The 27,246-nt window shown below is 35.0% G+C and overlaps 1 protein-coding gene across 9 annotated transcripts in view; it reads right to left on the bottom strand.

Annotated features, from left to right (window-relative positions):
- The window catches only part of ARID4B (AT-rich interaction domain 4B), a 149,037-nt gene that overhangs the window by 58,594 nt on the left and 63,197 nt on the right, over positions 1-27,246 (bottom strand). For all 9 annotated transcript variants that reach the window (XR_011423758.1, XR_011423752.1, XR_011423759.1 and 6 more), the window contains exons 3-8: positions 26,215-26,325; positions 22,910-22,975; positions 19,817-19,907; positions 17,375-17,454; positions 12,048-12,139; positions 3,171-3,309 (exon numbers count right to left, since the gene is read on the bottom strand). Coding sequence is in view for 6 of the 9 variants with exons in the window: in XM_023647124.2 (XP_023502892.1) it covers positions 3,171-3,309; positions 12,048-12,139; positions 17,375-17,454; positions 19,817-19,907; positions 22,910-22,975; positions 26,215-26,325 (579 nt within the window). In the remaining 3 variants the exon portion in view is untranslated. The remainder of the gene's footprint in view (positions 1-3,170; positions 3,310-12,047; positions 12,140-17,374; positions 17,455-19,816; positions 19,908-22,909; positions 22,976-26,214; positions 26,326-27,246) is intronic.

Below are 27,246 nucleotides of genomic sequence, written 5' to 3'. Positions count from 1 at the left end.
AAATATTAACAACCACATCGAGATATATACAAGATGTTGGAGAACACAGAGGCCAAGACAGTCACTGTTCCTTTCCACGTGGCACTTGCATTCCAGTTGGGAAGACAATGCTAAACAAGTTAAGTGCACGTTTATTTAATTGCTATTGTGTTAAGTCCTTATCTATGTGGTCAGGGACTGCTTTCTTGAGGACACATTTAAGCTCAGCTTTGAAGACTGAGTAGGAATTGACTTGACAAAGGATGTATGTGTGTGCACGTGTGTAGCACAGGTATGCACTGCAGGCAGAGGAAACGAATTATGGGAAGGGCCTGAAAAAGCAAGCAGTGGAACCCATTCTAGGAAGCAAAAGCAGATCAGTGTGGCTAACTTTCTGCCTGGGCTAAATAAGAGAGATAAGCAGAGTTCAGATTTTCCAATCTTGTAGGCCATGTTAATTCTTTAGATAAAATTTAAAATCTTTAAGGGAAGAGTCTGAAGCAGGATAATGTCATAATAGATTGATTTGCCTTTTAAAAAATTACGTGGGGGGCCAGCCCAGCAGCATAGTGGTTACGTTCATGCACTCTGCTTCAGCAGTCCAGGGTTCGTGGGTTTGGATCCTGGGCATGGACCTACACACCACTCATCAAGCCATGCTGTGGCAGCATCCCACATACAAAATACAGCAAGAGTGACACAGATGTTAGCTCAGCGACAATCTTCCTCAAGCAAAAAGAGGAAGATTGGCAACAGATGTTAGCTCAGGGCTAATCTTCTTCACCAAAAAATAAGCAAATAAAAATAAAAAATTACTTGGGCTGCTCTGAAAAAAAAATGGATCAGAGACGGGCAAGAGTTGAAAGAGACTAAACTACTGCGATCATCCAGGTGAGAGACGGTGAGTTGGATGTAAAGTGGTGGCAACAGAAAATTAAAAGAATGAGAAATATCAGAGATAATTAGGGAACTGGAGAGATCAGAGAAAAAAGGGATCCTTAGGTTTCTGTCTCACGTAAATGGTGTCATTCACTGTGAGAGAAAACAATGGAGAAGGTCCAAGTTTGAGCATGAGGAAGGAGAGAATAAATTTAGTTTTAGCTTGTAAGTTTTGAAGTGGCTAAAGGTCATCCAAACGGAGATACTAAATAGACTGATACCCAGCTTTGCAGCTCAGAGTAGAGATCTGAACTCTAAGGTACAAACTTGGGAGTCAACAGCTTAAAAATCAGGAGTCTAAAACTGTGAGCCAAATCCACTCATTTTTTTTCCTCGTGTACTTAGGGTTTTGAAAACTACATATATGATCGCTCTGGCCGTTGCCAATGGTAGCACACAAGTAGATTCATTCTCCATTCTACCACAGGAACCACAATCCATATTTTACTCCGTTTACCCATATATGTTATTTTCTTGGTCCCCAAGGCATTTCAATTTGTTATCTCTGCAACCAATACCATAAAAGGGGATGAGATCATGCTAAAAAGAATATAGAGTATATTCTGAACCTTGAACAACAACATTTAAAGCTTGGTAAGAGTAATAGTGAAAGAAATTGAAAAGGAGGACTGCCTGAGACATGGAAGCTAAGACTTCCTGCTCTTAAAATGAAGGTAACTACCATGTATTGTTCAGTCTCAATTAGAATTAAATGAGACTACTTAGGGTAACAGCTTTAGCACTGTGCCTGGACAGGGTAAATGCTCAATACATGGTGACTATTTATAGTTCCTAGGAGTACGCAATTGTTTTTTAACATAATGTAACCAAAACACTTGTAAAATGCACTCAATTTATAAAAACTAATTTTAAAAATAGAAAAAAATATTTTTTATGTGATTATGTCAAGATTGTTCAATTGAGAACACAATTCCACACTCCAGTTGACAAAAATTATCCATCACTGTCCAAAAGATCTCAATTTTGGGGGGGAGGATAACATAGATCAATAATTCAACGATTTTTAAAATAATAATGAAATAGTTGACTAAGCAGTTGACTGATTTTTCAATGTCATAAATCATTAAATATCATTCTCATCATTAAGGAAACTAGAAATTATGGTGACAGGATCTTAAATTAATACTGAAAATCCTAACAGTGAAAATTTTAACGTTCCTGTCGTTTTAGAAAAAGACACACAAATCTGTTTTTTAAAATATGTTTTCAAAAGAAATTCTTACAAAGAATCTTAGTACTTTAGGAAAAAAGAAATGATCACATACACTGACAAGTTTTCAGCTTAGTATTAATCCAAAGCTTGACAAGTTACTTAACCCTTCTAATAATCAGCTCCCTTATCTCTAAATAAAGATAAATAATAATGCCTCATAATTCTTACAAAGGTCTTAGCAAAATTCTTGTACATAATAAGCATCCAATAAATGTTGGATGAATAGATGGATACATGCAGAGGTACAAAGGTATCATAAAATATTTATATTTATTTGGGGCCAGCCCTGTGGCCAAGTGGTTTGCATGCTCCACTGCGCTGGCTCAGGGTTTTGCCAGTTCAGATCCTGGGTTTGGACATGGCACCGCTCACTGAGCCATGCTGGGGCGGCGTCCCACATGTCACAACTAGAAGGACTCACAACTAAAAATACACAACTATGTACTGGGGGCTTTGGGGAAAAACAGGAAAAATAAAATCTTAAAAAATATAGAGAGAGATATTTGTATTTATTAAAACAAATAATTGCCCCCATTAGCTTTAATTACAATTTTAAGAGCTGACATTTATTGGGCACTCATTTTGTGCAAAACACCGACCTAAGCACTCCAAATAAAGAATACAAAATATACTCACTGAAAGAGATGACAAATAGACATTATTTGTAGTTAACAGCAGAAAAGAAAGGTTCTATTGTTCTTTTGTAGTCTTTTGCATGGTGGACTTAGGAGTTTCAAAAGTTTGCATTATGAATTTTCTACCCAAAATAGAGAGAATAGTATAAAGAACTCCCATATACCTAGCCTCTTAAATAATCATGATTTTGCCTTTCTTAGATGACTTCAAGAGTTCTTTGTACTCAAAGACAATTTTGAAAGCAAGCTTTGTGTGAACTAAATCATGCTAAAATCACTTCCCCATTTTGCACCTATAAAAAAACACTCGTAAGAAAATCAGCTGTTTTCTTCACAAACTTATATAGTTGAAAATTAAACTCTTTTATACAGAAATTACTCACCAACGCAGGAAACCACAGTGCTTTCTTTTTATCCAAACTAACGTAATCTACACATACAACTTTTCCTAGTAGCTCATCAATCTGTTTCCTATCATCCTCATCTTCATCACTGGAGGATGAAGACGACTCTTCCTCTGGGCTGGAGAAAGAAAAAAATAAAGACATTTCTATTTATCTTCACCAGGAATAAGAATACCAAATTGATGAATAACAGGTATTCTAGAAATCTTATCCTATTTCCTAAAGCCTACAGAATGGCTGATTCAAATTTTTAAATAGTTTTCTAAATTTCTAAACAATAACAAAAGAGTTATCATTCGAGGAAGGCACATCATTTTCCTAGAAATCTACTGGGTTTATTTAGTGCTATTTGAAAATATTAAGGGGAAGATCAGAACAGAATAACAACACTGGTCCCCAAATTCTCAAAAAGCTGAAGGCCCCATATTAAACATCCCAGTACTACACTAAAATATACTAGGATCCTACTCTCAGATTAAAGGAGTCCTAGAGATAGCAATTTTACATTCCCAGCACAAAGCTAATTTTAAAAAGGGGAGGCAGATCTTCATTAACTGGGGGTCAGGGTGGGGACAGGACACAATCTGGTAAGAGATCACCATTGCTATCCTTAACATCAAATATATACAAACTTTAAAAGTATTCAGAAAATTCAAACCACAATATGGTTTTCTTTGTATTATGTTAAAAATTCATTGCAACTATATTATGTATTGAACTAGTAAATTAGAAAGATGTTAACTATCAGGAAAAGGAGGAACTATCTAAGAGCATCCAATCGATGTTAAAGTATAATATAAAGTAAAACTAAAAAGAAAGAAAAACAAAACAAAAAATGATTCTCCTCTGAATCTGGTTGCAAGAAAACTCATCACCAGTGCTAAAGAAAATAAAGATTCTGACAATTAACTACTCAAAATGCCTGGAATAAGTAGACAATAAGAAATATTGAATAAACTGCAATGCATGTTCTTGTTATAAAACAAAACAAAATAAGAGTGGGCCAGCCCCAGTGGCCTAGTGATTAAATTCAGTGTGCTCCATTTCAGCAGCCTGGGTTCAGCTCCTGGGCATAAACCTACATCATTTTGTTAGTAGCCATGCTGTGCTGATGGCCCATATAATAAAAAATAGAGGAAGACTAGCACAGATGTTAGCTCAGGGCAAATCTTGCTCAGCAAAACAAACAAAAAAACAAAAAACACAGAATAATGGCAAATACTGATTACCTACAAGAATGAAAACATTTTTGAGATAGTTGGCAACGACCAAGTTCACTGACAAAAAATGTAAATCAACAGATTATTTTAAAACTTTAAACATGATTTATCTATTTGGTTGATTGGGACAAATCCAGTATGTAGCCATGTGTTGCTTAACAACAGGGATACCTTCTGAGAAATGTGTTGTGATTTAGTCCTTGTGTGAACATCACAGAGTGCACTTACACAAACCTAGATGGTACAGCCTACTCACACCCAGCCTATACGGTACTAATCTTATGGCACCACTGTTTTATACGTATGTGGTCCATCGTTGATGGAAATGTCATTATACGGCACATACCTGTATTCTAAATTTGTCTTTGATGCCTTTCCAAAGGATGACAATACAAATTTCACTCCTTTTTCACTTCTACATATTTATATATTCCAATATACAGGAAGCAAAAACTATTATAATAATATTAAACATTTTAGTGTGATATGGGGAATATCAAAATATCAAAGTTTGCTACTGAGTAGAACTACTGTACCTCAAATGGCACTTAAAGCAGTTTAATTCCTACTTAGAAAGTAGGTTAATATGTAGTAGGAAAAACCAACATACCTTCACATAAAGCTTTACATATAGGCATATAGCTTGGCATAATAATAACAGACTTCATAAACCTGATTCTATTTGATTAGAAGAGCTCTTCTAGGGCAATGACTTTTATCTCTCCACTTTCTAATGATTCTACAGCACAACAAACCTTAAAACCATAATTAGTGCTTTTTCAAAGTAGTCACAGAAAACTTATTCATCTAGGGTTTTATGAACGCCCTTTATGTCATTATCATTAGCAAGAGAGAAAGTCACAATCTCACAGATAACATATACAAATCTGTAAAACACAGAAAGAGAAAACTAGGCATAATTTGGCTAAAAAACTCATCTGCATCTTTATAAAAGTTCTGATTTCTTTCTTAAGTGTGAAAAGTTCAGACACCAGAAAGTTATACATGTATATTAAAAAACTGATTGGCTACATAAAACCCCTATCTATCTTATCTATTAAATGTCTAGGACCACTCTAACACCATTCCCTGCTTATGAACTAGATTCCCTTCCCCGCCTCACCTTCCGAAGACTTTGTTTCAGCAATACTTGCTTCTTCTGTATCAATTTTCTGCCTCTACCAGATTGAATACCATCAGTATATTGTTATTTCCATCAATATGCTGTTATTTCTCCCTACTCTCTTAAGAAAAAAATCCCCTGACCTCACTTTCTCCACCAGCTACTACTACCTCATTTCTCTACTCCCTTTTGCAGCAAAACAGCCTAGAATGCTCTATCCCCAGACATTTAGAAACTCTTTCACCTTCTCTAAGTTTCTGTTCATATGTCTCCTCACTAGGTTATCCTGACCACTGTATTCAAATTTACAACCTGCTCACCCCAATCTCCCCTCATCTTACTCTTATTATTTTCACAGCACTTACAAATCTATCATACTATACAATTTACTTATTTTTTACATTTATTCTTTATTGTCCACCTCCCCCTATATGAAATAATGTAAGTTCTAATAGCAGAGATTATATAAATGCCTGCTTTGTTCACTGATATATCCCAAGTACCTGAACAGTGCTTGGCACAGCATAGATGCTCAATAAATATTTGTTGACTAAATAAATGAACCAAATAGATTTATTTCTTTCTACTGTGGTACTTCTGATTTTATTTCTCCTGAAATCACAAAATGTATACAATCAGTCTAATGTATACAATCAATATAAACCACATCATTATACCCAAGGCTCCTTTAACTTTTCCTTTCAGAGAAGTTTAGCTAGGAAATTGTTTACACAAGTACCCAATAAACTGTTAAACTAAAATAAATGAGCATCAAAAATATTTTAAAGGAGCAAAGATAGAGCAAGCAGAGAACCTGCTTGGTTTTTATTCCCCTCTGACATTGTTGCTTCTTTAGTAGTACGGTATTTGTTTATAGAGTCACAGCAAAATAACGCACTGCCTCTGTGAAATAAGACCTGATGATGCCACCGGAAACAAAGCTAATAACATGGAAATGTTTACCACAACAGACTAACAGCTAATCACTTAAAGCTGATCACACATCATTAATTGTAAATTAATTGTAAATCAAGTGAGAAGAACTTTAGACAAGATATGTGCCAAAGAATAACAAATGACGAGATGCAAATAAAAAACTGAGCCAGGAACTTCAGAGGCATTCAATCTTTGAAATTCAATTCTTCTTTCAATGATCCTTACTATTTCAGACAACTAAGTTAGTTTCAAATTCTGTACAGTAAATTAAAAATCTGTATTAGTATTAGGAAGACTGACAATGTATAGCCTCTTAGAGATTAAAACATACAGAATATATGGGGGCCGGCCCCCTGGCCGGGTGGTTTAAGTTCCGCACGCTCTGCTTCAGCAGCCAGGGTTCATGGGTTCAGATCCCGGGTGCGGACCTTCTCCACTCATCAGCCATACTGGGGAGGCACCCCATATACAAAAAACAGAGGAAGACTGGCACAGATGTTAGCTCAGGGCTAGTCTTCCTCAAGCAAAAAAAAAAAAAAGAAAGAAAAGGAAGATTGCCCAACAGATGTTAGCTCAGGGTAATCCTCCTCACCAAAAAAATTTAAAACATTTTTTAAACATACAGAATATATGAACAGGTACACACTTACCAATAAAAGGGTTTTAATTTTTTCCTCCAATTTAAAGAAATTAGAATCAAATTTTCATAGCAAAATAAAGCAAATAGAAAAAAGATCTTCTGGAATTAGTGACGCTGATTGCACAATTTTGTGAATATACTAAAAATCCCCAAACACTGTACATTTTAAAAGGGTGAATTTTATAGTACATAAATTGTATCTCAATAAAAAATTTTTTTAAAGATCTGCAGACCTGTAAATATGAGATCAAATATGAGACAAATCACTAGTTTATTGGGTAAATCTCAGCACTGTCACTAGATAAAACCTGTACCCACGAATAATTATGCTCTATTCTTTTTCTGAAGGGGAGAAAAATAACAGCAAATAGAAAGCTATCCTACTGCAGTAGCTGCACATAAACTTTTGCTAGATTATTCGACAAAACTTTTGGGCGGCAAAAGGGACACAAATATTTCTGTAATTTCAGGCATTCTATTCTCTAGGCAAAATCAAATAAAACCTCCGTACACAACAGGTAAATTATAAGGGCCAAATTGAATCAAGTTACACATTGACCAAAAGGATCAATAACTTGCTTTAAAAAAATTAAGCTAGGGGCTGGCCCCATGGCCGAGTGATTAAGTTTCTGCTCCACTTTAGTGGCCCAGAGTTTCAGCAGTTCAGATCCTCGGCACGGACACGGCACCACTCATCAGGCCATGTTGAGGCGGCGTCCCACATGCCACAGCTAGAAGGACCCACAACTAAAATACACAACTATGTACTGGGGGGGATTTGGGGAGATAAAGCAGAAAAAAAAAAAAGAAGATTGGCAACAGTTGCTAGCTCAGGTGCCAATCTAAAAACAAATTAAGCTAAAAGATAATCATTAAAAAAGAAAATACTTGAGTATTAGGATTAATTAATTAAAGGTAGAATATAAATAAAAATTAAAGGAAGATATCAAAAACAACCAATTCTGGAATACCTGGGGGCACATTAATGGCTGTTAAAAGAAAACAAAGGTAGTGATATGCTATTGTAACAGTGGAGTACAGGGAATCCTGGGAAGAGATAATCACAAAAGTAAATTTTAAATGGAAATCAGGGAACCATAATGAAGGCTTTTTTTAGTTGAGTAATAGAAAAGGAAATGAAAGTCAAATAAATGACATTAAGATCCAGGTCCAAGACTTTGTTGTAGAAAATGACTCTGAAGAAAGGGGAAAGAACTTTGAGGAAGTGTAATTAAGGAGATGGGCATTTCACTGTGGTACTTGCCTATCGTGCTTACAGACCAAGGCTTAGATTGCTAAGGAAGAATAATGTCTCTTGACAGTGAGAATGACCGCAGTAAGTGAGGGGGAAGGAACAGCATGCAAAACAAGAATACAGATGAGCTGGCTTTCATTTCCTACACTAGTAATTCTCAACCTTTTGTCTGCCTTCATACTTTGCACATGTACAACACAATCCCAACAGCAAATCTTTCATTACACAGATAGATTCTCAACAGGAAAATCACTAACTTAGAATGTTTGCTAGAGTCTTTAGAAAGCAAAGATCAACTTAGCTGAGTGACAACTGCATATTTTATTCTCATATGCAAGAAAAGGAGTCCTCAACCAAGAAACATAACAGACCTTTTCTTTTCTTTTTTTTTTTTGCTGAGGAAGATTAGCCCTGAGCCAACATCTGCACCAATCTTCCTTCACTTTATATGTGGGTCACCTACCACAGCATGGCTGACAAGTGGTGTAGGTCTGTGCCCAGAATCCAAACCTGCAAATCCGGGCCACTGAATTAGAGCACACTAAACTCAACCATTAAGCCATGGGGCCAGCCCTCAGACTTTTTAATAGATATAGTTTTTGGTCACTTTCGTAGATCAATCTGTGTGGTATTTTATAAATTACTTTATTTTAAACTTATTTTTACACTTCTGGATGACAATTGTAGGAAGGTAAACTATGTCTAAATATTAGACACAATTTTTTCAAAATTAAAAAAAATTTCTGATAGATTCAAAAACTGTTTTTTCTACAGTATGTAAATAATATAAAATATATGTAATTTTTCTTTTTGCTGAGGAAGATTAGCCCTGAGCTAACATCTGTGGCCATCTTCCTCTACTTTATATGTGGGACGCCTGCCACAGCATGGCTTGATAAGCAGTGCATTGGTCCATGCCCAGGATCCAAATTGGCAAATCCCAGGCCCCTGAAGTGGAGCACATGAACTTAACTGCTACACCACCGGGCTAGCCCCTGGAAATGTTGTTTTTAAAAATTCAAATAATACAGCCAAAAAGAGTCCTACCCATCAAACATAACATAAACACTAGGAAGCACATATAAACACTCACATATAAACACATTTTTATATATAAATAAAATGGTGTTTCATACTGGTATGAAATCAATACATGATGATGATTATCTAGTGCTTACTACATAAACACTTTAACAATATGAATTCATTTAATCTTTGCAACAACTCCAAGAGATAGTTAATACTATTATCTCAATTTTACAGATGGGAAAATTGAGGCATGAAAAGACTAAGTAACCTCCCCAGGTCACAAAGCAAGGAAGTGGCAGAGGGAGGGTTCACACCCAGGCCATCTGGCTCCAGTTCACACATCAAACAACTAAGCTACTCTGCCACTCTCAAACGCTAGAGAAGTGAAAATCTTTGCTAATGAAATAATTTTACATTAAATACAACTCCTCTCACTGACCTGACATCATCAATCAGTGAATTAAGAGTTGACTGCAGAATCACAGGAAGATTCTAATGATCAAATAATGGTCGATAAAATTTTAATTCACAACATTAATTTTCAAAGGGATATCAAAAGATTTAATTTATAAGTGCTTCAAGTGAATATTTTACAGCAACATAATAGCCCTTCAGAAAAACTGAAAACATTATTAGATCACAATAACAGCTAATAATCACACCAGGACTCCATTCTAATAATGCCATCGTACATTTTTCATTTATTTTTCTTTCTGGCTAGAACACTCAATTTTTAAATGACATACACAGAAGAGTAAAGAATAGTTACAACCTGAGTATCCTAAAAATAATCAAGTCACCAGCAAGCTAAATCACAAGTGAAAGAAATTATTCACCTAGTAATTAAGAAAAACATTCTCTAAAAGATTCAGAGAGAAAAAAATGCATGACCTAAATCACAATTATAGTAGAAAAATAAGTAATATTAAATATTTTTTCAATGCAAGGATTAGTTTTTTAACTTCCTCCCTCAAATGCATCTTTATTTACTGTTAAAACTAATTTGGAAACCAACTGAAGTACTCTATCTAAACAAAAAAAGAGTCAATCAACTGAATAAGAAAAGGCCTGTGGAGCACAGATGAGTTTAAGTCCTGGTCCTTTCCTTCCTGTGTTCTGTCTCTGCGGCCAATTTCTTGTTGGGATAAAAACAATACCTACCTTCGTGGGTTTGCTGTAAGGTTGAAATATGTAAAATAAGAAATAGCGTTAACCCAATTTCTATCTCCACAGCTCAGCCACAATTAGATTTAATACCTGATTCTACATATTGAATGAAGGCATTCACTTACACTAAAGTTTTCAATAATTCAACTAATATTTATTTTTAATAGCTACTCTGATAATATTTGGGCTTAGGCACATTAAAATTATCAAAATTTTATCCAAGTAAAATATTCAAAATTGTTTTTAAAATAACCTCCAATAGAATAAACTAGAAACTATATTCTCCCGTCTCATCCCTTCCAACTTCCTTCTGCTCCAGGGAAGCCGAACTCTTTCTGTTTCTCTGACAGTTACTACCTCGTCTCTAAATAATATTATAGCAGCATTTATTTATACATTTTAGGCATTATTCTATTGCCTTCCCACTGTTACAAGGACTTGACTTTTACATTTAAGCCACCTCCCCAGCCTCCATCCTGTGAACATAGTTTTCCTTTCTCATATAATTTGGGGGGTGGGGGAGTTACTAAATACTTTTGCTATTTTTTTCCCTACTTGTCATCACATCTTTAACTTCCCCACAATGTTCCATTATATTAGGTAATCAAGTCCTCCTTTTTAACAGACTTCCATTCCTTCATTCTGCATTCTACTGCCTACTCACACCTAGCGTTACTATTGAGAAGTCTGATGCCATTCTGCCTCTCAATCCTTCGCAATAAATATTTTTTCTTTCTTGAACTGTTTGAAGATTGTTTCTTTATCTCTGATGACCTGAAATTTCACAAGCCCTTGACCTTGTGATGCTTTTTAATTTAGAGCCTTTTAGAGCTTAGGCACATTTTACCAAAAGTAATTTGTTAAAATATATAGGATATGTGTCACAACTGCAAGAAGACATAAAAATAAGTAAGATAGTTTCTGCTGTCAGGGGAATTAAAAGGATTAGGAAGGGAAAACAAAACACTACAATGGTAACAGGTGAAATATTGTCTATGATGTTAGATAAATGCAAAGAATTTAGAGGGTTCAGAGGAGAGAAAAACATGTCTGTTTTCAAGGAAAGAGTGGGGAGACAAAATGGTGTGCATATAAAGGTGGGAGCATTTCTACTGAGAACTGAAGAATGAGTGAGACATTGACAGGGAAGGGGGGCATTTAAGACAGAAAAAACCAGCAAGAATAAAAGCACGGTATCAGGAAAACAAAGGATGTATTCAGGCAATACTGACTAGTTGCATTTTGACTACAGCATCAAGATACATGTAGGGAGAAATGAGAGGTAGATAAACAATGTTAAGGTTGGCTGAGCAAGGAGAACTTCAAGCACCCATGCTAAGGAGTCTGAAATTACTATTAGATCTGAAATTATTATTAGATCCAGTTAGTATTTTGCAAATTACAATTTAAAATTAATAACTATTAAAACAATATTAGAAGGAGAAATGAATTCAGGTTCAACTAGCAGTTATGAAAATGGACTTACATATGATTAGATCTTCTTCCTCTATTTGTTTTCTTTCCTATGACTGGAGTGCCAAAATGTTCAGGGTTGGTGAGTGGGAGCTGGTCTAATGTCTGTGGGTAAGAACATAAACCCATCAAAAATTATTACGTTGCAAGTTCTTTTCTCTTTTTAAACCAAATCAGTTTAAGAATATGCTTAGATTTTGAGATTAAAAACTTCCCCCAAGGAAGACTAAAATACAACTTTCCTAAAGATAGAAAATTCTCAATTCAAAGATATTAGAATAAAGATGAATGAGCCCATTACTGAAAAAGTGAAAAGAAATTTAGCTGATCTCTCTAGATGATTTCATTATCTATTTGAAGGTTGACAGACTTCTAAGTATGATTAAAAGGCAAAACAAAACAAACAGCTCAGCAGAAACACAGATTTGAGAGATAAGACACCTATATCTAAGGACCTAAGTAACTCCTAGATTGGGGTCAATTGCAGCTCAAATTTTTCGTTGTACACAGGGAATCATAGCACATAAAACAGAATTCTTAATAAGCAACAGAAACAAAACTAATTATCAGGATAAGCATCAAGTGCTTGAAAAAAGGCTTCAGATAGGCTATATTACTACTTTGGAAACATTTTCTGCAATAAACCTCTTTTAAAGAAAACGTAAAATTTAGTTTTTCTATATTTAATATTTTACTTTGATTTTCCCTTCCTTTTTAATCTGCAGTATCCAACATTGTGCTTGGTATGAAGATAATAATCAATAAATGAACATTCTTTTTCTTGTAATCAACTGTCAGTTCATGTCAATCCCTTCGTCCCTCACCTCATCCAAAAATAATGATTTCTAGGCAAGGAAATGGTTGATGCTTAAAAGCAGAATGAAGAAAAATGGATTTGGGAATGATTCTCTTTACTCAATATCAGACACTTCTTAGATTTTTTTCTTGCTATTATTTCCCGAAAAGGTTTACATATCTAAAAAGTTAACATATCAAAAATACTATTTCAACTAGCATGATTCTCGGAATATCAATTTTGATAATATTCCTACTACTTCTGCATTTTAAAGATTTTATTCCTTTCATCCCTTTGATAATACCTCTGCTATTACAGATAATTTCATAAACACCAGGGGAACTAAAGATCCCACGAAAACTGTCAGGATGGAAGCAAGGGTGAGGAACTACTTAGGACAAAGACTTCTTGAAGTTACAAATCAGGGTGTCATATGAAAGGGTGTCCATCAACTTAGATCTAAAGATCAGATAGCTAAATACAAACTAATGCTAATATTTAAAAGAAAATTTTTAACTTTTAATTTTAAAACTGAGATAATTTTGTTGAAACAATGATGAACTAAAATGTGAAAAGGGATGCAAATTAACAATCTATTTTGCATAATTTGTTAGACTAAATATAAACCCATTTAAGGTACATAGATATATGTATGCAACAACAAAGAATATGGTATAGAAAAAAGATACTAGCCATAAAGTATTAAATGAAGATTGATTCCTTCAAAACACAGATAAAAATCATAACTTTTGTAGGGCAAAAGAACTAATTTTTCAAACTTAGTTTGTAAGTCGGGCATTTTAAAAATATTATTTGGAGGCAAAAGTTGGCCCAAATACAGTAATATGCCAAACAGAAACTCTTTAGAAGTCACTTGTCATTAACTCCCAATTATGCTTCCCAGGGGAGAAAATTTCAAGGTACTGTACTTGGCAAACAGGGAAAATAATTAATCTGGATTCACTTGCTGTCAAGCTAACAGATGGATTAAATGCCCCTCCTCATTCCTTAAAATTAAGGTTGCTCTCTTGAAAGCAGGAATTTCTACTAAGTACTATGATTTCTATTTTAAGCGTCTGCTAGTCATTTCACTTGTTACAGGAAAAAAAAATATCCAGGATTTCTAAAGAGTTATCTAGGAATCACATATAGAAATTTTCAAATAAACCACAGTTTCTTGCTAGTATGTAACAGAGTTAGATCACTAAGAAGCAATGTCTCTGTCCCTGGCCTCAATCTATGTCCAGGAAAGCAGGAGAACTTTTACTTCAAGTGATAGAAAAGACTGAGGGGAGAGTAGAATTTGTCATCTTATACCTAAAGAGCAAAACCCAGAAATTCCTGGCTATATTAAAGGCTCAAAGAAAATTCCACAGGCCTAGAAGCAACATGCCCTATAGCCCTGTTACCTAAAATGGGCTGCAGGAAATATGGAGCTGGGATTTTATCTAACCTTTCTTTAGAGTTTCCAATTGCATCTAGTAAATGCACAGAGAGAATATCAGCTGATGAAACTACTTTTGGATAATATTCAAATTATGAATGCTCTGTAGAAATACCCAAACACTCTGACAAATGTCAGACAGTGGGCAACATCCTCACTAAGGTAGTTATGGCTAGAAACAGAGATTTCACTGCTGGAATTCAAACTGATGGAAGTGCTATTGTGATCTCTTATCATGTAAATCTTGATTTTAAGTCTCTGTTTAGGTATGTAGCTTATTAATGGAATTAGTGACCCAAAATACTGCCAGTACAATGTGGCTTTTCTCTCAAAGGCCACAGTTACTACTCATAATAACAATATTCCGACTAGTCTTTCAAAAAATTAAAACTGTGTTTTTGAAAATATCAAATAAAGGGAAAGAATATATAGACGGTAGATTCAATAAACTCCTGGCCATGTCTTCACAGAGCTTAACACACTTACAATTTTAAAATATTTTTTGATTGTTTGATTAATGCTTTCTCTCTTCAATAGATCTTAAGTTACTGGAGCATAAGTTCCATGTCTACTTGGCTTACCCTTGTGTCCCTAGTACCTAGCACAGCACCTGGCATATGGGAATGGGGTAAGGAATAATATACCAGTATTCCAATTGCCCTCTAGCAAAACATTAAGTGTAACATGTACAGACACACAGAATAAAACTGATTTCATCCTTGAACCTAAGGAGGATACAATGAGCTACTTGCTCATATTGCTTCAGCCTTTACGCTACAACTGTCTTAAGAACTATCCCAACTTAAAATTCTCCTGGCAAAAATAAAATTAACATTTTATATATTTCTGTGGATTAAACAACTAAGACACACGCCTTCACCTAAGAGGTGAAAAATCAAGTCTTCAAGCCCCCATATTCATTTACTTACTATAATTGTACACACGTTCGTTTTTTTTTCCTCCATTGTATAAGTTCTGTATATATTTTGGACATTAATCCCTTATCAGATATATGATTTACAAGTATTTTCTCTTTGCATTGGTTGTCTTTTCATTTTATTGATTGTTTCTTTTGCTGTACAGAAGCTTTTTAGTTTGATATAGTCCCATTTATTTATTTTGTTTTGTTTTGTTTTTGGTTTTTTGAGGAAGATTAGCCCTGAGCTAATTGTTGCCAACCCTCCTCTTTTTGCTGAGGAAGACTGGCCCTGAGATAACATCCATGCCCATCTTCCTCTAGTTTATACGTGGGACGCCTACCACACAATGGCATGACAAATGGTGCGATGTCCACACCCGGGATCTGAACCAGCAAACCCCGCGCCACTGAAGCAGAACGTGTGCACATAACCGCTGCGCCACCAGGCCGACCCCTGTACACATGTTCTAACTAAGGGAAATGAAATTATTTCTAAGAATTATAAAAATTCAGAAAGAATTCTGTCACTTCATCAATGTAAAAAGCCAAATTCACTACACTTGCCTCAAAGCTGTATGTATGTATTTCCTATATTTAAAACTTCACAATTAATTCAACAAATATTTACTGAATGCTTTTGTGGAGAAAACACTGATGGGAAAGGAGAGCCTATCAAGATGCCAAAAACATGGCTATTCCCCAAAACCAGCTTAAAATCTTATAGGGAAAATAAGAAAAGTAACTCAAAAGACCATAAAATAAGAATAAGAGCAGTGTACACAGTGTTATAAGCCAATATAACGTCAATTACAAAAAACAAAAAGAACAGCAGCAGTGCAAAAGGACCAAAGGATAAAGAGATCAAATCTGCTTAGAGGTCCAGGAAAGAGGAAGCATTTCTAGTGGCCGTAAGAGGAGTAGGGCTCAGCAGAAACCAAGAAAAGAAAAAGGAACCACCATCTGGAAATAACAAGTAGTCTTCTAAGGTAGAAGGACAGGAAAATGGGAGAATAGGAGACGGAAAAGATAGGCCGGGATCATAATACAGAGAACATGTCCCAAATTCTGAATTAAAACAGCAATTCACTCATTTAAGGGAAGGGAAAATATTTTCAAAACAAAAAACCATAAAACAAAGTCTAGTAGTTTAATAAGCAAAATTAAAATGTCCCCAAAGAAACATTGTTCTAAATAGTGAATAGAAAAAATAAATCTTGGTTCAGCCACACTGTGCATTAACTAATATTTATAGATTGTACTAGAGAATATAACACTATTTCTAACAATATGTCCATTTTTAAAATACTGAATTGTAGGCCAATGATTTACAAAACTTTGTGACCCCTCTATTCTTAATACCTTAACAACACCTTTCAATTTTAGAGCATGGCTTTGGTGCTAGAAAGTGCTGGTCTGAGAACCAGTTCTGACCATGAGTTAGTTAAAGATAATAATGGTATCTACCTGAAAATGTTGTAAATGCACTGAGCAAAGTCCCTGGCAAATGTAAGCACTTCATTTATTCATCCAACTATCATTTATTCAGTTCCTATTCTGTGCCAGGCACTGTTCTAGGAATTGGGAACAAAGTGGTGAAGGAGACATACAAAATCCCTGCCCTGTGACACATTCTAGTGAAGAAGGCAGACAATAAACAAATAGGCACATTTACTGTTTTGATGTCAGAGAATGATACATGCTATAAAGAAAACTAAGCCAACCTTGAATGGAAGGGACTATTTTAGGAAGGGCAGTCAGGCAAGGCTTCTCTGAGAAGAGGCTATAATAATGTCAGCTATCAGTACTGTAGTGAGAGATTGCTTGTAGTATCTACATAGGCTTTAAGGATGACGGGGTTCAAGTGGATTAGAAATCAGATATCTCTTTTCTACAGTTATTTTTGAATTAAAGGAGTCTCTATAAAAGTTGCCAAAGATAACAATTAAACAAGCCAATTGTATTTTCTTTGTGGACAAAGGCTAAAATACTTTTAGACAAAAAAGAATCTAGAACCTGGCACTCAAACACAAGGCCTTAAATGGGCTTCAAAGATTACATTACAATGGTATTACGTATTAATCAATTTTTCTGATTAACAAGTTGCTTGAGTTGAGAAAACACAAATTTGCTCCCCCCAATACAAAATATTAGAACATGTTCATTTGTTAAATGATTACTTACTTCACTTTCAGCAAAATGCCTCTCTCCTTTTAGGCACAGTGAAGATCGTCTCAGTGTCTTCTCATCTCCATCATCAAAAACTATGAGGAGAGGTAAAAATGGAAACTATTGAAGGGTTTTTCAGATTAACAAGATGATTTAAATTATCAGTTAATTTCCTGAGTGCAAATAGAGCTACTAAGAAGATTACATTTGAAATTCAGTTCACATTTTATGTTTCCTAATGGACAACTTCAAATATAGAGTACCTTTTCCAATTTCTAACAAAAAAGAAATAATATACCTGAAATGAAAATATCTTCCCGAAACAGAAAACGCCACATAAAAATAAGTTAGCATTTCAGAGTTACCATTAAAATGCTAATTAATCCTTCTCAGTACGGTAAAGGAAAGGCAAGTTTTCATGCTGGTAAACACTGACAGATTTACCAAAGAAACAGAAAGTAAGAATACAAATTTATATATTCAGAATGCTCCTAAAAAATTACTCCGTTTTGATGATTTAAAGCAGGGTTTCTCAACCTCAGCACTACTAACATTTTGGAGCAGGTAATTCCTTGTCATGGGGGGCTACCCTGTGCACAGCAGGATATTTAACAGCATCCCTGTCTCTAGCCACCAGATGCCAGTAGTGCCCCTTTCCCAGCTGGGACAAACAACAATGTCTCTAGATATTCCCAAATGTTCCCTGGGTGGCAAATTTGCCCTAACTTGAAAACTACTTATTTAAAGTACTAAAATGTCCCAGCAAATTTACTGTAAGTTTATATACACACAGAATATATGCATATTTTATGATATAATTTTAGCATATACTACATTCCTCACAAATCATGGAAGAGAGTTCCTCTATTTTAAAGTTACCAGGCCTTGATTTTAGAAGTAGCAACTTTTGCCTAAGTAGCAAAATTAGGTTCTCATACATTATGTGAGACTTCACATTACGAGAGACTGGGTAAATAACTTTTAGTACATTTTTAAATGTTGTAACTAAAATATTCAACAATAAAAGTGCCACATTTATGAAGACTGACTACCAGAACTAATTACCATCTAGACTTTCTATATAGAATTGCTCAGTCTTATAACCTACATAAAGTCAAATACTTGCTTATGTTGCAAAATCAGATTTTCTCTCTCTTCACCAGACTTTTTTCTGATCCCACAAAAATATAAACAAAACTCATCTATACTATTTCAAAGCTCCATCAAATTTTGACATCACCAAAGACATTTTACAAGGTGTTTACTCTCATCTCTGAGGTCATTAAAGAGAAAGAATTGCTACCATTCAACAAATAATACTGGGATAATTGGGCATAGATTTGCAAAAAAGTAATATTTGATCATATTTCACAATGTTCAAAAAAATAAACTGCAGGTGAAATAAAAAGCTATTTGTAAAACAAAAATAAACCTATAAATTGAAGAATACATTGGAAAATAAATTTATAACAGTGATAGAAGGGAAGACTTCTTAAAATTCAAAACTGAAACTACAAAGGAAAAGGTGACTACAGGAAAACTATAGCAGAAATAACAGTAAAGCAATAGAGAAAAAATACAACTAAAGTAGCAAAGGGTTAATATTCAGAATACATAAAGAACTCATATCCTAAAAATAATAAGAAAAAAATAACCATCCCAAGAGGAAAGGGGGAGACTGGGAAGACACCATAAGTTAGCAATTCAAAAGAGAAAAATAACAAATGAAATGATGTTCCTTTCAATAAACATATGAAAAGACGTTCAATCTTATTAGTAATCATGGGGGGGCATATTAAAACTGAGATACTATTTTCTGTCCAGATGGGCAAAAATTAAAAACGATTGGTAACATAAAATCTGACAAGAGCTGGCAAAACAAGTACACTCATACTATTCATGGGAGTGCAAATTAATACAGTCTTTTAGAAAGGCAGTTTTCATTATCTACTGAAGTTTTAAAAGCACATTCTCTTCAATCTATTTCTAGTTCCCAATGTATACACTAGGGAAATACTAGAATGTGCACGTACAAAAGACATTCAACCCAGCATTTAATGTAAGAGCAAGAAAACTGGCATCATCAGTTCAAAAGAAAATAAATTATGGTATATCAACTATTATGAAATGTAATACTACAGTTAAAAGAATTTCTCTGTTGCACAACATAAATATACTTAACATTACTGAAATGTATACTTAAAAAGTTAAGATCGAAAAAAAATTTCTCTAAGACATACTTTGGAGTGAAAAAAGCTTCTATCCAACTGTATAATATGTACACTAAATAATTTCAAATTACATTATGCACATATTTAAGAAATAAATTTTTTAAAAATCTGGAAAGAGAAAAACCATTAACAGTAATCACGTCTATGGTATTAAAGGAGGGAGTAAATCAAGGAAATTTTGCAGTATTATCTTTGAAAATACATTTTTTAAGATTTATTCCCTTACCTACAGTGTACCAACTCGCATCTGTTAATTTATTGATAACAGCTTCCTGATATGCACCATCAAGATTCTTCACTTCCACAATAGCTCCAACCTGAAGTATTAAAAAATAGTTAGAAAAACTTTTAGAAGATAAATGAACAAACCCAAAACTGGCTTTTTTTTTTTTTAATTGAGTGCATGGTGGTGAAGAATAAAATAACTACTGGTTTGATGTGTGTTAAGGTGCCAGCAGTTTTGTCCACCACTGTTTCTGTACCATCAGTAAAAATGTCAAGATAGTGAAAAAGGCAAATAATATCTAAGCGTTATTATGAAAATATTTTTGCCTTTACCATCTCCCTAAAAGGGTCTGGGGAATCCCCAAGGGTCCTGAGACCACACTTTGAGAACCACTCTCTGCAAAATTGACTGTTCTTGCCCCATATTACCACTCCTCTTTCAAGGACGCTGGGGAAGGGTAGGGACAATCAAGAAATACCTTTGATGGTAATCATATTGAAATATATTAAGTGTATCAAATCAACATGTTGTAGACCTTAAACGTGTTTACACAGTGTTTACGTCAATTATATCTCAATAAAGCCGGGGAGAAAAAAGAACAGGGGAGAGAGAGATGTGTGAAGGAAAAAAAAAAAGAAAGAAATATCTTTGAGGTCTCCTTTAGAGTTAAAATGTACCTAATGACAATTACTTAAAATGTTTTCCATCTGATCAAGAAAATAATGATTACATTTTTATGGTCTTTATAACTACATCAAACTAAAAAGCTTCTGCACAGCAAAGGAATTCATCAACAAAATGAAAAGGTAACCTACTAAATGTGATAAAATAATTTGCAAATCATATATCTGATAAAGGGTTAATATCCAAAATATATAAAGAACTCAAACAACTCAATAGCAAAAAAAGGGAACAATCTGATTAAAAGATAGGCAGAGGATCTGAATATACATTTTTCCAAAGAAGACACACAGATGGCCAACAGGTACACGAAAAGGTGCTCAACATCACTCATCATCAGGGAAATGCAAATCAAAACCACAATGACACATCACCACATATCTGTTAGAATGGCTATTACCAAAAAGACAAGAAATAACAAGTGTTGGCAAGGATACGGAGAAAAGGGAAGACCTGTGCACTGCTGGTGGGAATGTAAACTGGTGCAGCCACTACGGAAAACAGTATGGAGGTTCCTCAAAAAATTAAAAACAGAACTACCATACGAACCAGTAATTTCACCTCTGGGTATTTATACAAAGTAAATGAAAACACTAATTTGAAAAAGATATATGCACCCCCATGTTCTCTGCAGCATTATCTACACTAGCCAAGATATGGAAAAAAACCTAAGTGTCCATCGATGGATGAATGGATAAAGAAGATGTGGAGGCGTCTGTGTGTGTATGTATATGTGTATACCATTCCATTCCAAATGTGGAATACCATTCAGCCATAAAAAAAGAACGAAATTTTGCCATTTGCAACAACATGGATAGACCTTGAGGGCATTATCCTAAGCGAAACATTTATCCAAGTGCTGACGCTTTCTATCAGCTAGTAGCTGACAGAAAGTATATTAGGGAACAATTCAAAATCTATAGACAAAAATACTTTAACAGTCTTGAGACCAAAATTTAATACATTTTCCTATGTTAAAATCAAAATGGTCCCAAGCCCTAATCACAAAGAAAATTTTAATAAAATAAGAAAAACCAAACAAGCAAAATAAACCAACTATGCCACAATAAGAGGCTGGAGCAGAAGGAGAGAAAGATGACCTGAGAATGAAAGTAGTCACCTTTTCTACCCCTTCGCAACACTGACGATTTTTTTGTATTTGATACCAGCTGGCCTGTGCCAGGTGAATAAGGCAGTCAAGCAGTCATGAGCTATGCTGGTGTGAGGCAAAAACACAAACAAGGCATGGGGGTGTATATAAGCTGTAAGCTTATCAGAATTTTGCTTCTTCCATTACTGGCTGTAAGACCTTGGCCAAATTACTTTACCTCCCTTCAGTTTCCTCTTCTGTAAAGAGCTGTTATGAGAATTATCTAAGATAATTATGTGCAAAAAACCTAGCACAGTACTGGCACACACCAGGTGCTAAATAAATGGTGGTTAACATCACATTGTAAGTGTACATTTTTTGTCCTTTTGTCCCTGCAAGTGATGAACATGTGCATGTAACATTAAAGATGACACCTACAAAACAGAAATGGTGGAAAATAATTTTTACAAGGCAAGATAAAAAAACAAATTTACAAATGTTAGTCCTCCATAGTACCTCCTATATATGCAAGGTACTAATGCCCTGGGGATCCAATTAAAAGTTTAAAAATCAACCACAAACAAAAAAACGCAGGTACACCCATCTGTCTAATTTTCCAAAAAGTATAGCTTCACCAGTAAAGGATTTTTCTTGCATCTACAAATGTTTCATCAATTCTGTTAGCATTTCTTAAAATTCACCTAGCGGAGGCACTGTCCATTTTCAGACAGTCCAAGGAGCCAAAGAGCATATAGTGGCTACCCACGCATTCCCTTCAGTTTGCTCTCTAATAGAAAGTAAAGGAGCATTTCTTTCACTGGCCAATAAGGAAAAACGAATGCCAAGAAATAAAACTCTCTGTACATATGAACATATTCATCACTTACAATTGCCTGATGAGCCTTTAAAAGTCTAAATTTCATTTGCCAGTAGTTGCTCTGAGGGTTTTTTTGTTGTTTTTTTTTCTCACTTTTCACATCATCATGGAACTTACATCACTTAATCCCTAGTTCATCATCTATTAACTCTGGAAAATCCACCGTTTTAGTAAGTGAAACATGGTGAGACCAAAACAGATGAGAAGAGAAAAAGCAGTCAATGGTTCCTTGATGTTCACTTTATTTCTGAATGCAGTTAGCTTTTACTATCATATCGGGTTTTACTGAACAGTAAATCTAGTTTTTTCTACTAGTCTATTTAGAGAGAATCACATATTTATCAACTCAATAACAAAAATAGCTGATGAATTAAAAAGAAATGACTGAGTATTTAATGTTTCCCATTGAAGCATTAGAATAATAATGAATAAATAAATGAATTACCTTTAGTGGGCCCTTTATATGGTCATCCTGAACTTCCACTGTTGAGGAATCATGCCTAAATGTTACCTAGAGATTATACATTTAATTAGCCACCAAAAAAAAAAAAAATCAAACAACACAAGTTCATCAATGCATGAATTCATTGTTTTTTCTTTTTTAAAGATTGGCACCTGAGCTAACAACTGTTGCCAATTTTTTTTTTCTGCTTTTTCTCCCCAAATCCCGCCAGCACATAGTTGTATATTTTAGCTGTGGGTCCTTCTAGTTGTGGCATGTGGGATGTCGCCTCCACATGGCCTGATAAGCGGTGCCATGTACACACCCAGGATCCAAACCAGTGAAACCCTGGGCCACTGAATCGGAGGGTGCAAACTTAACCACTCGGCCACGGGCCAGCCCCGAATTCATTTTTATTACAAGTAATCTAAACAAACAGCTACTTAGTTTATACAAGATCTCAATCCCTAACTAGATTAACTGAAAGATTTATTTTTTAATCCGACAACTTCCTAGACTAAATTACTTAATGTTTCACATATTATACTTCATTCAATACTATTAGTTATTAGGTCAGTTGTGTAATTTCTTTCCCTGAAAAATGAGGGAAAAAGAGGCAGAGTTTTTCAGGTATTAGGTACTATAACACTTTGTGAAGGCCTAACTTAATAATAAGCAGTAGCAACAAACATTTACTGAGAGCCAAGCATCAGGTTCAAGCATCAAACATATAATCTTCAGAACAACCTTATTAGGTAGGTATCATTATTCACATTTTATTGATAAGAAAACCGAGGAACAGAAAGTCTAAGAAACTGGTCCAAGATGACAGAACTAGTACATGGTGGAGCTGAGATTCAAACTCAGGCAGTCTAGCTCCAGAACTTTACTGTACTCTCTGTATCAGTGTAGAAATCAGAAAACCAAAAACCAGACGTGAGCAGAGTAAGTTAAAATAAAGGTTCAATTAGTTGGTGAAAAACAAGGTAGCTTCCAGTATCCAGTACAGAAAAAGTTGTTTTCCCTATACAAAGCAAACCTGAACCATTAACATGGTTAATGTTAATGGATGTGTGTGGTAATCAGTTTAGTTAATAGGCTCACAAACCAGCTATGAAAGAACACGTCCTGTACTCACAGCATCCTAGGCATTTCTGTCTCACACAAAAGCACTACCATGCTTTACTTAAATCATGTGTTTAGGTATCTGCACCATTCATCTAGACTGTAAGCCACTTAGGGATGGGGACCAGAACTTAACACTAGAGTTTCAATACCTAATATAGTGCTTAGCACATAGTAAATGCTCAATCAATGAAAACTGATGGGGAAGATGTGTATCAACAAAGTTTTGAAAATTTTATTAACGTTGAATCATAGAATATACTATCACATCTCTTGAGAAAAATCATTAACTTTGAATCATACAGATTTTTAGAGCAACCACAAAAATTAACAGTAAGTTTTAGATATCCATTATTTATAAGGCACAAGGTATTGGTACTCTGTGTTACCAATAGAGACAGAAGAGACTAACGGTTTTCTTCCTTTTATTAATAGCAAGAAATGGCTGGACCACTACATGTCATTTAGCTGGTTCATTCATTACAAAATACCCAGCTGAGACTGCAAAGTCAGGGCCAGCCTGTGCTCTGCAGACCAAAGCACGGGCCATAGAGTAACACTGCTGGGGCCCAAAGGGAACACCTTTTTCTAACAGGCACAAAAGTGCTTATCTGTATGCCAAGCTCTGCTAACAAGGCTCTCCACCAGGAGGGAGGGCTTTTTGTCTAATTCACACTAGAGTGTTACACGTGCTAGCAGTAGCCCTGTCTGGAAAAGTGAGAAAACTGATAAAAAGCTTTCTCTTCATCTCTAAGATAATAGTGGCAAAAAAATGAGTGCTCAGGGAACACTAGTGTGAGAAATCAGAACAGGAAATGCCACTGTAAGAACTTATAAGAGTACTCGCATAATCAAATCACAAAAGAATTCACAGGCACCAAACATGTGAAAACTGAAGGCAGGGTGGGGTCAAGAGTAGCATCCTACAGGCTTACAGCTAATTTAAAGACCTTATCACAACGGTTCTTAACTAGGAGTGTAAGTTAGAATCACCCAGGAAGCTTTTTCCAACACATACATGAATAAGGAAGAAACCTACACATATAAACATGGAAAAAGCTCCAGAAGAGACTCTGATACTCTCCACTGGAAGTACCATACCTCTATGGCCTCTTTAACTGGTGACACTCAAACCAATGTTTTACAGGGTATTTGTTAATCTCGGTTATAAATCCCTTGAGGACAGAAATGAGGTCATTCTCATATCCTCATCCTCCTCCTCACCTACGAGTACCCTGCACAGTTTGCCACTCAATAAATAACTGATAACTAAATAACTTCAAATATTGCACTTGTCTCATATTTTTCACCACTGATAATATACTAAAATATAAACAATTACATTTCTTTTTCTGCATTATCTGAGACAAAACAAGTATTTCAGAAAGATTTTTCAACAAAGATAGAGGATAAAAAACGAGATCTACCATATTTCACTGTTATCTAAGACTATCAATTACAAATTACATCACAATTTCATGGTTAAAATGGGGTGGGGTGTCTTAAAATTGGTAAGTAATTCCCATTCTGCCATTAATTTGTATAATGGCCTTGGAGTAATCACCAACTCTTTACAAGTCTCATTCTTCTTACAATAAAATTAAGGAATTAAAGGGGCCAGTGTAGTGGCATACTGGTTCAGTTCGTACATTCCGCTTTAGCGGCCTGGGGTTCGCAGGTTTGGATCCTGGGTGTGGACCTATGCACCGCTTATCAAGCCATGCTGCGGCAGGTGTCCCACATATAAAGTAGAGGAAGATGGGCACAGACGTTAGCTCAGGGCCAATCTTGCTCAGCAAAAAAAGGAGGATTGGCGGCAGATGTTAACTCAGGGCTTAATCTTCCTCAAAAAGAAAAAAAAAAAAAAAGGAGGAAAATAATCAAGAAATTAAACTACATGATTTCTAAGGTACTTTCTACCTCTAAAAGGCTAACAAAGCAAACAACACCAAGTCTGTAGTGAAATGGCATTCAAAATACCAACTTTGATAATTTGATTTCATTCCAATTATTGGGATACTTTAAAATCACAAATAACGCTTTGTTTTCAGGTATTTTTACAACCATTACTTCTAGAAACTAAACTCATCTGGCAGGAAAAAAAGTCTTAAATACACTCACCAAATAAAAGTTTAAATATCAAATACTGAACATATAATGTGTAAAATCTACATATACTGTACCTTGACTTTGACAAGTCTTTTTGCTGTCTTGATCTTGGCTTCACAAAAGGCTCCTCTGTATTTAGCACTCACATCAGTGCCCACTGTCAAATAAGGAGGCTCATCAAGGGCCTAAAAACGCAAACAAATAGAATTAGATTTAAACTCTCTAATTCCTTCCCACAATCAGATCTCAGAATGGCAGATCTAATCCTGTTATAGCTATAAAGTTGTAATAGTTGAATGCATTTAACAAGAATAATCTATAAAACACTCTAACTTAAAAATAAGTAAAATATGTATCATAAAGCCTACTTAAATGTACTAAATGTACATCATATAAAATATAAAGGCATCTTTATACTCTCTACAAAGTACATATGGTCCATGATATGAATTAGCTCAATCTCAAATATATCATTCCATCCGCTGCTCCATCTACCCATTCATTCAAATATTTATTTACTATATGACCACTTAAAGAGAATGCAGATCTCAAAGCTCAAAGGCTGACAAAATTTCCCTTAACATTTAGGCTATATCTTGGCAGCCTCCCAAATTCAAAATAGCTGTGTTATATCCCTATCTAGACAATTCTAAAGTAGAATAGCATAAAAGGTGGGAGAGGATTACCTGTATTCAAACTATTGGTGAAAACTCTATGAAGAAATCCAGTCTCAAATAAAAATTAGCCAAAACGTCTCAAATGCTTTGGCCTGAGTTCATTGTTTATTTACCCTCCTAAGTTAAATAATATTTTGCTTCCTCATTTGTGATTTAGTTTTTAATAGTCCTAATCTAACTGCTTGGACTTTTTACAATCAGGTACACTGCTGCATAGAATCTATATTTCTAAGGAGTCCTGCTTATACTAATCAATTCCATAGTCAAAGGCGGATTATGTACTAAATAGCTTTTCCCAAAGTGTTTTACAAGAAATACTAACATCCCAAGATGCTCCACCAAAAAGAAGAGGAGGAGGGAGTTTGGGAAAATCAGTTTACTGACTGAATTCCCACTCTGCCTCATCATTTCCCAATCCACTTATCCAAA

The sequence above is a fragment of the Equus caballus genome, chromosome 1, assembly GCF_041296265.1.
Source record: "Equus caballus isolate H_3958 breed thoroughbred chromosome 1, TB-T2T, whole genome shotgun sequence".
NCBI lineage: Eukaryota > Metazoa > Chordata > Mammalia > Perissodactyla > Equidae > Equus > Equus caballus.
Note: the sequence above shows the minus strand (reverse complement) of the source record. Positions and strands in the feature narration are given on the sequence as shown.